The 13,703-nt window shown below is 41.3% G+C and overlaps 1 protein-coding gene across 1 annotated transcript in view; it reads left to right on the forward strand.

Annotated features, from left to right (window-relative positions):
- CDH16 (cadherin 16) overlaps positions 1-13,703 on the forward strand; it is a 622,060-nt gene that overhangs the window by 125,531 nt on the left and 482,826 nt on the right. The window contains exons 4-5 of the mRNA XM_085637354.1: positions 305-445; positions 5,860-5,998. Coding sequence (XP_085493480.1) covers positions 305-445; positions 5,860-5,998 — 280 coding nt within the window. The remainder of the gene's footprint in view (positions 1-304; positions 446-5,859; positions 5,999-13,703) is intronic.

Raw genomic sequence — 13,703 nt, forward strand, 5'->3', positions numbered from 1 at the left:
GTTACACAAAATGTCCCATTGGGAGTATGTTCTACTTTAACTCCAATGAGAGGATATTTATGCAAACAATGTTTTGAACACAATATTATGTTAGAAGATAGCCTCGCTATGATATACTGGTACTACACCCATTTGAACATGTTTTAAAATTAATTTTTACCAAGGTGATGACATATTTTATGCGTACAGATTGTCGAAAAGATTCCACAAAACACCAAGACCCCCTTGTTTTCCTAAAAAAATTGTTTTACTATGGACACTGTGGCAACATTTCTCTACAAAGTAACTAACTCTTCTCTTTCAGGTCAACATCACAACAGATAACTACTACAACGTTGACCTGGCTGGGAATGAGGAAGGCATCTTCGGCATTGATCCAGAGTCTGGTTTCCTGTTTGCAATTAGAGCCTTTGATCGAGAGAAGCAGGATTCATACACACTTCAGGTATAGTTATTGAATAGCCTTCTGCCACTGTTGGGACGTAAGGCCCAATCCAATCCAATAAAAGTCCACTGAGGAGCTCATGTCAATTTTCTCAAGAGAGTTTGTTTTCTGATAAATCTACCAACAATCTTAACAGTCCAGACTTGTATGTCTACTTTCCCTGTAGTCTGTTTTGTATTACTTGTATTTTTCATATATTTATGCAATCAGTCATTTAATTTGATCAAATTGTATCAAAATCTATTTTTAGGAGTTCATCACAGACCATGGAAACAAAATTAAAAAAATCACCTATGAGCCTAGGTGTTTAAAGTGAAATTACACATCATCACACCCAGAAACCCACTTCCAGCATCATAAAAGTTGGCAGTAGAAGTATCATGACTATATGATGCACCCATTGCCTAGGAAATTTGTACCTGAAAACTCTACAAAAATCCAGTTTTCGCACATATAGTTTTCAAACTGTCATTACATCTACAAAACAAAAAGACCTTGGGTATCACATTTGTTGAAATCCCTAGATTAGGAGCAGTTAATATGGCCACTTGTAGCTCATTTATACTGGAGTTCTTCTTTCCAAGGCGTTTTGGAAGTCAGTTTCATGACCAGTATCTTAACCAAAGCAATCTAGAAGATAAAGGCGCTGAACCTTAGACCCATCAGGGTAGAGACACTCCCAACTGCTGTATGGATATCTTGCTTTAGTTAACAAATGCATGTGTAATATCTTGTTGATTCCACTATAAATATGAGCTTTAGTCAGCTTCCTCAATCCTGATACCCTCTTCAATAGGCTGAAGGATTTGGTATAGACCCTGGGCAACAGCCTTGCACTGTTGACATATTTTACTCTGGACAGTTGGCAAAAAACAGCTGTTACGTTTCCTTGAATGAATCATCCTGTAATGTCCTACAGTCCTCAAATCATTCAACCTTTTTTTGTATTATACCATGGCCTAAACTTCCATGAGATCCCATAGAAGACTTCCCCATGTATGTTCAGAAAAGCCTTTGAACTCTTATATTGAGGAAGCACAGAGATCTTAGCCTGAGCTCTGTCAATCTCAGCTGTGAAGTTTGGGATTAATTATATTAGAAATATTTAAACCCAGGCAAGACAAAACCCATTGCTCCCAGTGATTTTCCACGTTTGTAATCCTGCTAATATCATGTTCACCACTTCATATTTCAATGGAGTTTCTCATTGGGGTCATAAACTACAAGCGTCAGCCTGACGTGTCTATGAGAAAGCCACCTTTTCTGGGAAGGAGCATAATCATTATTTTATTCAGCAAATTTTACCCAAAATCTATTTTTATTTATCACACTATTTCCTGCCATTTATCATTTGACCATCACAAAAGCCAGGACAAAGGTCAATTACTGAAATTATTTACATATGGTTGTTTCAACCAAAATAAAAACTTTTGAACCATTTTCTGATGATACACAAAACACATTCCAGAATTTCAACACCCCCGCCCCTTAGAAGAATACATCCCATGCATGTACTGAGGGAACTACACTGACTTAATGAACCATAAAGGGTGAACTTTAAAGACCGATCTGGAGTTCATGGAGCACATAAAAATTGCTGTAAGAAGAATTTTGCCATGCCCATATCTAACTATGTGAATGGCCTACTTTTAGAGTAATTATTGGCTCACAAGGGGTCTCTTGAGGATTCCTTTAATTACCTATTTAATGTCCATTGGAATTCTAGTCTATTGCTCACCTGCTTTCTTAAGATACTCCTTCCGCCAAAGTTTTTAGATGCAGGGGTTAATGTGCTACATAAGAATGATACATAGTAAAGTATTTTATGTGCATCACTGACAGTTCGGTTATGGGGTAGGAAGCTTCCATAAGCACTGAATTCATCTTTTTGTAAACATGCCATCTTTCAAGCCTGATTATAATGAAATAAATTAAACTATTAGCTGATTTTGCCCATCGAGGGCTTTATAATTAACTGCCAAGTTCTCCAGTAGGAATGCAAATGAATTGTATTTTATTGCAGCATTTTCATAGCACTTTCTTACATCTTGCCACGGTCCCAAAGTACTTTGCAGACCAGAGGTCAGTGGCGCGATTCTGAGATGTATGGCTTGGAAGACGTTGTTGATATTGATGCCTTCTATTACATCTGTGCTGGGTTCTATAAAAGTGGGTGTGTTGATGTCTTGCGTGTGCTGCTGAGGCTGGTCAACTGGTGTGGGTTCTACTTGGTGGGTTGGCTGGTGCGAATAACAGCCATCTCTGTGTTCTAGGCTTAGCTGAGACTTCAGTGGCCACCAGGTATCTCCCATGTCAATCTTACTTTTCAATTTGATTACTTCAAAACTTGATGTAGAATTTGTGTGCAAGTGCTTGGTGTTGCAAAGAATGAAGGTAGGATGGTAATCATGCTGGTTTTTGGTTCTGATGTGCTGTGCCTATGTTAGCTGTGTCCATTTCTCCTTCATTTAAAATCTATGAACTCTTCTGCATGGAAGTACTGGGATTTTCTGCCTGCCAAGTATGTTGTGGCAGGACCTGTTATTTGTTGGGATTGTACTGTTCTCATGCTTCAGTTGTATGGGAGTTGGTTGCAGGGATACTCACTAGCAGGTACAATGTTGGTGTGGTTTTAGGATGTAGGTGAAGCGGGTAATTTATAGATATTGATCTTGAATCTATGTGCTTGGGATGCAGTATTAGTTGTAGAACATCTTCCTGGGTGTAGGTGTAGGTGTTCTGCAGGAGTTCTGTTTCACTTTACGTGTTTACTGGTTTTCATAGTGTGTAACCTAATACAAAAAAAATGATGTACCTGAGAATTTGGCAACCGCCTTCATGTGTCTTGAATGTGTGAATTCTTTTAACACTTTAGGGCATAGAAAACATGTTGGGTCGGCATTTTTGTGATGCAAGTTTGACGGTAGATTTAAAACAGTTCTTGGAATTTGTCTACAATTATGTTTGTTGTGTTGGGCTCTTTAATGTGTGCACGATTTATGGGGGTCATGCAGCAACCAACTTACATTTCATTTATTTCTTTTTTCAACTCTTATGGTGTTCAGCTCTGCACAATCTGATTTGTCATTCTATGTATGTGTGCTTTGGAATTTCTATTGCAGAAGCTAGTAGGCTAGCAATGGAGCAGATAAAGGGAAGCCCCATTGGGGATAGAGGGAGAAGGTAGGGCTAGTGGAAGGGGTGATAAACATGCCTATCTAAGGTAGTGTTCAGTTTCTTACTGAACTGTAGGAGGGGATGTTGTTCCAGAGCCTCGGTGTAGGGTGAGAAGTCTGGGTTTCATGTTTTCTCCTTCTTGCTGTCTTTAGTTTCGAATCTGGTGATGCTGGTGTCCTTTCCTGTCACTGGCCTCCAGATATTGTTAGGTTGTTAGAAAGCTAGTAGGGGTCTTTATGTAGCGTGCCTTGTAAGTCATGCCGCTCAGCTGGAAGAAGATCTGGACTTGCTGGGAGAGCCAGTCTATACTGTTTAGTGTGAGGGCCATGTGGTTGGATTTCTTCAGCTCCTTGATAAGCCATGCAGTTGCTTGAAGAATGCCTTTCAAGGGACTGAGGGTGGTCTCTGAGATACTGTTGTGTAGGGCTTTGCCTCCATTTATCCATTTATGTGGGACAGGACGAGGGCTTGAACTGTCATTCAAGTCTTTTTCTGGGAGAAAAGATTTTACTTTTTTCATTAGAGCGATTTGGAATCAGGCAGCTTTGGTCTTGGCAATGTGTCTTTTGTGAGAGAGTCTTGACTCAAGGGTGAATCCAAGGGATTTGGTCGTTTCTGACAGTTGGGTTGTGAAGCCCATTTGCTTTAAGTTGGAGAGCAATGGCTGAATCAGAGATTGGTGTTGTTGGTTAACAGAAAGAATTCAGTCTTTGTGCGGTTGAGCAACAGGTAGTTTGTTGAAATCCAGGTTTCAATGACTTAAAGGTAGGCTTTGAGTATCTCTCTGTCTCTCATTGAGGAGATTTTGAAATAGAGTTGGAGGTCATCAGCATACTGGTAGATCGTGAAGGTTGAAAAAATGGGTGACTGGATAGAGCCCTGGGGGACTCCGCAGATGACGGGGACAGTTGGCGATCTGGTAGTTCCTATCTAAATTAGGAGCTGTTGGTCAGTGAGGTAGGATGTGAAATGCTGTAGGATTGTGCAGTTAAAGCCCATGTGAGTTTTCAAGGTGTGGATCAATGCTGGAAACTCAACAGTGTCAAAAGCTACAGAGAGAGAGTGCACTGGATGAGGACACAAGGGTGATTTTTTCTGTTGAGAAAGAGGTGTCAGGTTCTTGGAGCACAGCACTTTTGATGTTGCAGCATGGTCTACACCCTGATTGATAGTTTTGAGCAGGTTATTCTTGCGGAAGTCGTTGGGTGAAGACTATCTACTCGATTTTTCCAAAAAATTGGAGATGGGTTATAGGATGGAAGGTGACAGTGGTTGGCTGGAGCTGGTGTAAACATTTTCAAGAGGGGAAGGATCTGTCTGGCATTGAGGCTGTCCAGGAAAATTCCCTGGGTTCGCATGAAATTGACAATGTGGAGAAGAGGTGTGAGGGCTTCTTATTGCAGAGACTTGATGATGGAGGAATTAGGCACATCATCTTCGCAGGAGCGGGCTTTGAGTAAGTTGAGAATGTTGGGAAGGCCTGTGTGGAAGATAGGGCTGAAGGATGACCAGTTAGTTGTATGGTGATTGGGTACAGGTGACAATGTGAGACGATGATGAATGTTCTATAACTGCATATTGCCCACTTGAAACACTTGTTAGTTACATTGCTTAGAATCCTGTATTAGGCACTGCATATACAAGGGTTCACAATGATGCATGTACAAACAGGAATGTAGACAGATATGTGTGCGCAGAGAACGAACAGACAGACAGGCACACATGTATCCATGCTGTCTGTAGGCCTGTGGGACAGAGTGTGTTATCTATGCATGTGTGACAACCTGCTGCAAGTGCGCATGTTGTCTGTGGACTCATATCTCCCTACAGTGTTGGTCTGTGTATAAACTTTAGAAAAGCCAAAGCTGCTGGCTTTGCCACTACTTATTACTAATATAGAAAGAATAAAGCGATTGGAGGGGGCAACAGGCCAGATTAAATCACCTGGAGTGTACTCTGTGTTTATGAGGTTTTCATAGGCAGGAAGATGGGAAAGAACTGCATTAGTCATCAAAACTGACTTAAGAGTGAGGTCGTTTCTTATGTAATTTCTTATGTATATATTTATGGGAATGCATATACCTAGATCCGAGCAAGAAGAAATAAATAGAACAGCCAGTTCAGCCTTGAATGGTCTGTGGCCAGTTCTTATTGAGCCCACAGTGGTAAACGGCAATGTGTGAATGTAATGAATCAATGTAATGCTGTCTCTAAACGAATGTGTTATTTCGAATCAGGCCACGGCAAAAAACCGAGAGGAAGAAATGTTTCCTGAAACTGTCACCATTCGAGTAATCATAAAAGACAGGAATGACAACAAGCCGCTATGGACGAAGGACGTATTTCATGGTATATTGAGCAAAGGAACCAAGCAAGGTAACTATGTGACCGTCTAAAATAAATGTACCTCACCCTTTCAAATGACAAGAGATCAGCTGTGTGCTGTCGTTACCCCCTTCCCCCGTTTCTTTTCCAATGTTGTTGTTGCATAGAACTTCCAAGGCCCGTGGCGCGCGCTGACGGTCGCGTCGCGCCACGGATCACCTGTCCCTGCCGAGTCACCCGTGCCGCCATGTGTGATGTGGGCAGCCGAGTGTGGCGCAGCGCGGGATTACCCGACCCCTTCAGTTGCCATTTGAAGGAACCGAGGCCGCAAAGAAGGGGACGAGGAGAGACGGCGTGTGGCGGATTTTTCTGTCCCCCCTGGCTGTAAGAGCTTTTCTCAGATGTCACTACAAAGCTTTCCCGCGCTCTGACGGGCCGCACTGAAATGTCAGGCCGCAGATAGGCTCTTTTTAGACTCCTTATCGCGTGGGCAGCCTTGTTGTTCTATCCTTAGTCCTCAGATAAACTTCAAACGCACATTTTCAGATTACAGCCCTGCTAAAAAACTTAGGCGTGGCGTTGCATCCATAGGGCGAAGGCCCGATTGTTGCTTAAACATTGTAATGTTTGTCAGAGTACACCTTCTGTAGATCTGATGCTGACTGGAGCATCAGGTGTTCGATAAGCCTTCCCCATACTATGCCTGTAATGCCTTTTCCACACACACTGTAATGGAAGACAGCAGTGCTACGCAGCATATTGAAGGAGCAGGGACAATGCTGAATTAATATTGTCACATGAATTCACTCTTACTAGGCCCTGGCCCGCACATGCTCAGTGAGAAGCCTCAGTGTGGTTTAGGACTCCCACCTATTCAAGTCAAGTCAAGACAAGAAGAAAGCTTTATTCGATTGTAAACAAACAATCATAAAAGCACAATAGCAGCATTACATACATGTTAAAATTACATATAATATACATGTAGACGACTTAATAAAACATTATTAAACCAGACAGAGAACAAAAGCAGTCCTGGTAAAAATGCTCAAACTGGCCCCTCTCCTTTCCTCTCCTAACTCTAGCTCTTTCTTTCCATCTATCATGCTCTCTCCCTCCTTCCTTCCTTCTTCTCTCTCTGATTTCTTTTTCTCCAACCCCCTCCCTCTTTGTGTCTCCCTTGAAGCCCCCCTGAGCCTGCTGCAATTGACCTTGGTGCGCTGGGAAAAATGACAGAGGTGCTAGTCGTAAAGTTGGGTGAGCCAATGGAGGCTCGAGTCAGGCTCGAGCCAGATGCTTGGCTTAGCTCGAGGTCCTCTTGGGACCACGAGCCCAAAACGAGTCAAGGTTCTACAGGAGGTGATCTGGCCGAGTGGCCACAGTTGCCGACTATGTACATTGAAGGACAAGGTGTGAATCTTGGTCTTGGCTCAGGATCCTGTGAACCAAGGCAAATCTACCTGTGCAGGAAAAATGTGAAGTGCTCTGTTATCCTTGGGCAAGGTTCGCGCTATGTAACATTCCCCAAAATAAAATGTAGATCCTTCCTGTCACTCGTGTTCTAACCTCATCCTCTGAGAATTAAGGACAAAGTATTAAACTTTTGATGTCAGAAAGAGATCCCCAGTTAGTGGCTGATTTGTACAATGTGAAACTAGAACATCTAGTGTCAGTCCTGGCTTGCCAGGTTGACCAAATTGTCAACTTTATTTCACCAACTATCCTTTTTGTTCATGATCATATATTAGAGCCCCTTCAAATATCTGAGGTAGGAATAAGTCTGTTCTTTCAGAGTCCAGTAGTGTTCTAATGCTGGTTGCCACCTTTATACCAGTTCCTCGTTTGTGTGAGGGGAGGCCACCTTAACCAATGAGGATAAAATTCTCAGGGGCAACCTTACCCACTCATGCAGGTCCTTAGTGACTGACATGAAACCATGCAAGATATCAGAATCTTTCTTCCTTGGCTCACAGCTACGGACACGGCGTGGGTTATTTTGCCAAGCACAGTTGGCAGCTTATTAGCTGCCTGGCTAGGCTGCGGTGGCAGGCCTAGAGTCATGTTTTCACTTTGTCACTGTAGTGGTGGCACAATAAGTGAAATTCAACTTACATGGCCTAGGATCCCAGAGTACCATATACTTAAGATTTGTAAGGTATGTATGCCAATGAGGTATCAGCCACATATAATTTAAGAGTCAGAGCACATGCACTAGGGCCTGATCAGCAGAGTCAAAAACCAGCAGCATCAGTCCAAAAATGTGGAGAGCGATCATACAATAAGACGCATTTCCTTACAAACAATACGATCCTAGGCCACAGAGAGAGTACACTTAACAACCGTCATGTATCTTAATTCACTAATAGCATTGTCATATAGGGTGGGGGAAAGAATGTTTCTCAGTTCATAATAAAAAAACTCTCAATTTTAATAAATACTTCTGAAAAATTCGGATGTACTAAAACCAAACACTTTCTTGTGATAAAAAAAATCGAATTTTGAAAACACTTTATTGTGTTTTAACATGACGTTTTTGCATGATTTGCATGTCAAATATGTTCAGGGCTCAGCATACCCTTGGTTCAGTTCTTCCTGCAATGTGTTCCCTTGTGCACTTCTAATTAGCAGTGGCACTGTACTTTCAAAACTGGCTTCCAATGGCTCCAGCCCAGTGGGGGAATGCCTGATGGATTAAAAGGCCAGTTCAGCCCTCTTACTAGTCCCTATTCCTTTGCATGCTCAGGGAGTAGATTCAGTGTGAGTTTGGGCTTGCACCTATTCACACTTATAGGGCCCTGACCCTCACATGCTCATGCTCTATGAGAAGCGTTGGTATGATTTTGTATTCCTGCCTAAAGATAACAAAGCAGATACCCATAACTGCCCATCGATGTTTCCTCCAACATCTCTATACTGACCTTAACTCCTCCTAAAACATCGTCTAAGTTAGAGTTGTAGTAACTGTGTATTAGTCACATTTTGTGTACTGGTCTCACATTATCCAACCAACTGTCTCAAGCCATTAAGATACTTGCCATGGGCCACATTTCAGTGCCTCCTTAACTCACGCTGACATTGAAATAAAGGATTAGGTTTATTACCTTCAACAATCTTGATAATGTTACTGGTGCCAATCTTACATAAACTGATCACTTTTATACTCCCTATTCAATTTTCTCATTTATATTTTTTGCTTTGTGGAGCACCCACTCCACCAGGAGTCTTTTTCAGGCCTCGTAGGACGGCAAAGAGATGGAGAAACATGAATTCAGCGAGGTTCAGGGGAGCAATTTAGAGGGGAGGAGGAATTTACTGAATAGAAGGATTTTTTGGAAAGCCCACTCCCACTCTTAATGAGATGCATGGCCCAGACTTATACTCGAAGCCCATGACCCTACCCTTCACTGGAGATGAGGGCAGGAGTCAGCTCAAAACGATGGTCAGCTGGAGCTTTATGGCAGCTGAATTCCTCAGGAAATAAGCGAAAAGGTACCAATATGTAGCAGAGTGTGAATGAAAATACACACCCACAGAGCAGGACTCCTCTCAATGGGGCCTTGGACCAGACTGATACATGTATTCTTGGCCATGGCCTAGACTGGAGACATGGCAGTAGCCAGCTGAAGGGGATAGTATACACCAGCCACTCTGGAAGCTGAATATCTAAGAAAACAGGAGAATAAGGTACCAACATACAGTGGTAGTAGAAGGCCAAACAACCACACACCAGGGCTCCTCTAATGTTAGATCAAGAATTGACAAGTGACCTTGTCATCTCTTCAGCAACCATGATCGAAGTGGCAATATCCCTCAGGATGGTGTTGATAAAGGCGGCCAGTGTTTATAGTGTTTCTGTACAGATTAAACACAACGGTTCAAGAGACTTCACCATTTGTCAACAATGTGTAGGTTGAGGAGATGGAGGATGAGGTGGAAGCAGATGTGAAAGAAGTGCAGGAGAATACTCAGGCAGGCCTAGAGGACATGATAAAAAGGCTTGAGTAAGTGTGAACCCTATTGCCGCTGAGAACAGTTCCTGAAGCGGCACAGAAAATATTGGGAATGTAGTAATTCCAGCTTTTTATGACTCAAGCATGTACTCATATGCTCAATATTTATAATTCGATGTCTGGTTTAAAAAACAATATTTCAACAGAGGAAAAGCCTCATGTAGTTGTTCCCTTCCCAGTGCTGGAGCCATGCTGCATTATAATGACCTCTGTTTGTTTTTTCTTCTACTCTACACAAGCTTGATTTCATGCATCGTATGATGTACAAAACAATAAATATGAAAAGTTGAGCCTGGCCACCATGCTTATACTGGGAATTTAAAATCTTCTTTCTCTATGGAGCAATATCTGAGCGCCAGCAAGCAATTCAGGTTTTTTCTTCCAGGCTACTGGGAGCAGTTGCGACATGGAAAAGTGACAGTGTGACCATTTCATGTGTCCTTGAAGTGAGTAAAACACAGTCTCTGGTGAAAGGGTTGAAAACTGAAGTCTTGTCATGATCCCTCTGCTTAATGTGTATTAGAACAATTGCAGACACCCAAAGTTTTGCTCGGAAGCCTGTCAGCGGGCTTTGGCGAATTGCAGGACTGCCAAATACCAAGGCTGTGTATCTTGATTCCACCTCATGACTCTTTAGTCCACCACCAGACGCTTCCTGACCCTTTATCTCACACTTGGAAGTTCTTTTTTTATTCCTTCTTTCTTGGTCACATTTTTTCCGTTTTCTCTCCCTACTTCTTCCACACTTTAGTGTTTTTCTCATCTCTTGCTCTGGATCAAAATCTGTTGGCAAAAAATAAGCGCAAGTCCTCAAAAAGGAGTGTCAGTGGGCTTCACTTGCAACCACTGGTTCAAAATAAGCACTGGATGAGCGTTAACTGAGAAAAAAACACTGTGTATCATGCGTTACTTTAAACTAGACTTATACAGCATGTGTGGAAGAGGGAGGCAAAGTTTATTGTTGTTATTATTTTCTTTTTTAAATACTCTGAGTTGCAAAATGAATAAAAAAAATACCTTTACCGAAAGGAGAGAAGTGAAGTTCTGCAAAGAAGCCCTTTCTTAGATTCTGCTGAGTGGTGGAAAAACAGAGATTTGGCTGGCACTGTTGGTGATGTGTGGATATTGGGTTGGAGTGATGAGCGAGAAGGGACTTCATGCCAGATAACTTTAGAAAAGGTTTAAATGACTGCTTCTATTGGACAAGCTTTACTCTGGCCCTGCTTGTAATGCAGGCTTTCTAAAACAGCTGCAAGGGAGGTAGTGCCAGACCGACAGAGTACATGGAAGATAGGATCACTAAACAGAATCTAAGGATGATACAATCTGATCTAAGGTCAATTTGATATACTAGTACAATGTAGAGTGGGGTGAGGTAGTCATTAAAAATGTAACTCTTGCGTATATGATGTAGCTGTAGGAGATTTAGTTGTGGCAGTGCAGTGGTAGGGGGATGTAACTGTGAGCGTACAGGTTTCTGATTATCTATATCTTCGTGGTATGTTAAATTCTTCTTCCACAATATATACTGCACAGGTTAGGGTCTGAACAAATCTGTGACATTCAGTTTTAGGTGAATGTCCCATGTCTACAGAGGCTCCTCCTTGCTTTTGTATTTTCATGCATGCAAGGTTGAATCTCTCATTCTATATAGAACTTCCGTTTGGTGTGGTAGTCTTGGACCACAACTTGATCTGATTGGCATTGCATTGTTTTTTACTATCCCGTTCCATCATTCAGGCACTTATGAGATCAGAGTTAGAATCCGTATTCTGTATGAAAAATCTTGCTTACTTGACTTTCATATGACGTCTGAAGCAAGTATTTAATTTACAGTGTTAATTGGGATTTCTAAAGAGTGTAATCACCACTGGTCTCTAAGCGCTTTGAGAGAGAGCCCAACCAGTGGTGCTCGGTATCTGCAGGTCTATTTTTGGGAATACAAGCACTGTTTAATAGCTAAATATAAAAAATGAAAAAATACGTGCACCACATATCTTGTTGAGATTGTCCTTTTAGGGCAAGGGAGCAGAAGTAAAGAGATAATATTGACTTATGGGGTGAGCAGAAAAATGAAAATAATCTAGAAATGAGTGAAATCTACAATGTTTTCACTATTGGTTATAGAGTATATTTGGGTCTTAAAACCTTTCGAACGCATTCTGTGGTGAACCAGAGAAATGTGTGGATTTTGGGAGCTTCTGGCTGGCCATAGAAAACGTTGAGCAAGAAGAACAACGTGATCTTCGCACTGTTAGAACTGCGCATGAACTTTTTTTTTTAATTCAAAGAAATTTTATTGATTTTCTTTACAAACACAAAATACATAAAAGACAGGGCAAAGTATTGTAGGTACATTAAGTCCCCCGCAAGACTATTTAAATTAAATCTAACCCAGTCCCCACTATGCTAGAATTGCAACGCACACACAGGTGACTTATCTCACATGCTCCTGCTAAGCCCGATGCTACAAACTTTTTGGAATCAAATTTTCGAATACATTTCACAGACACTCAGCGTCTCCCCGGTTAAAGAACTATCTTATATATTGGTAGGCTTTTTGGACCCTGATCTGGCGGAGGAGGATGACCGCTTTCTGCTTGACTTAATGCTAACACTAGGGTGTAAAATAGTCCTGTGTAATTGGAAGAGCTTTGGGAAAATCACATTCAAGAAATGGCAAGAATGGTTAATTTTTTTAAGAGGAGCAGATAATATTGTCTTAAACACATCCCCTTGGAAACCCAGGCACAGGAAACTATGGAAGGCGCTTGACGCTAGTCCTAAGGTTTTTAAACCCCCCTGAGTTACTAGACACAGATGATCATGCAACATACCACCTCACGGCCCTCACTGTTTATCGAACTGCGCATTAACTTTAACAGATTCACAGTGCTGCCTACTTATCGAGGGATTAAAACAACAACAAAATGCCACACTGTGTAGAAATCGAATTCATCTTTAGAAATTAATTTACACTGCATTACCTTACACCCTATGCGCTTATTGATGATTTAGTATTAGTTAATATACATAAGTGGTGTACTAACCTATTGACTAGATATTCTGTTTTTCACCCCCGGGATATCTGATCAGTTTGCAGGTAGGCATGTCCACAACATCTTTGTATATCTCATTAAATCAGCTGCCATCCCTTACAATATGGCTTTTTGATTGAGTCTGTCTGTATTGGATTGTTTGGGTCTTTTGTGTGGACTGGAGAAGGAAACTGGAGAGAAGATTCTTTTGATCTCACTGCCCTTGGATGGTTCTTTGCAGGTTCATTCTGAGAACTATTTTAATGATGTTAAGGCTTGAATTGTAACTGGGTGTTGATGGCTAGCACTCTTCAGAGAAGGTTTGATTAAGTCTTATGTCTTAAACGTATATTTTTATGAGTTTGTAAATAATGCCCTTTGTAAATTATGTGTTTTCTATTTCTTTTTCATATGTGCTGTGTTGAAAGGTTTCCTGAACTATAATTTAAAAAATATTACTAAAATCTAAGTAATCGTTTTTAATCAATGATGGGTTAAGAGTATAACATGGAGATTTTCAAAGCTTCAGTAAGACTCTAAAATTTTCTTATAGAAAATGATTCCTGTAGAGTATGCAATATGTCTTTAATTACTGTTCTAGCAGCAGCAATGAGCTGTGACACTACGAAGGAACGTGACCATACCAGCATAAGATAACAGCTGGTACAGAAGCAATCTCCATTTCTTATTGGTCAGTGGAACAAAAGCAAG

Source organism: Triturus cristatus, chromosome 12 (genome assembly GCF_964204655.1).
Source record: "Triturus cristatus chromosome 12, aTriCri1.1, whole genome shotgun sequence".
NCBI classification, from domain to species: Eukaryota; Metazoa; Chordata; class Amphibia; order Caudata; family Salamandridae; genus Triturus; species Triturus cristatus.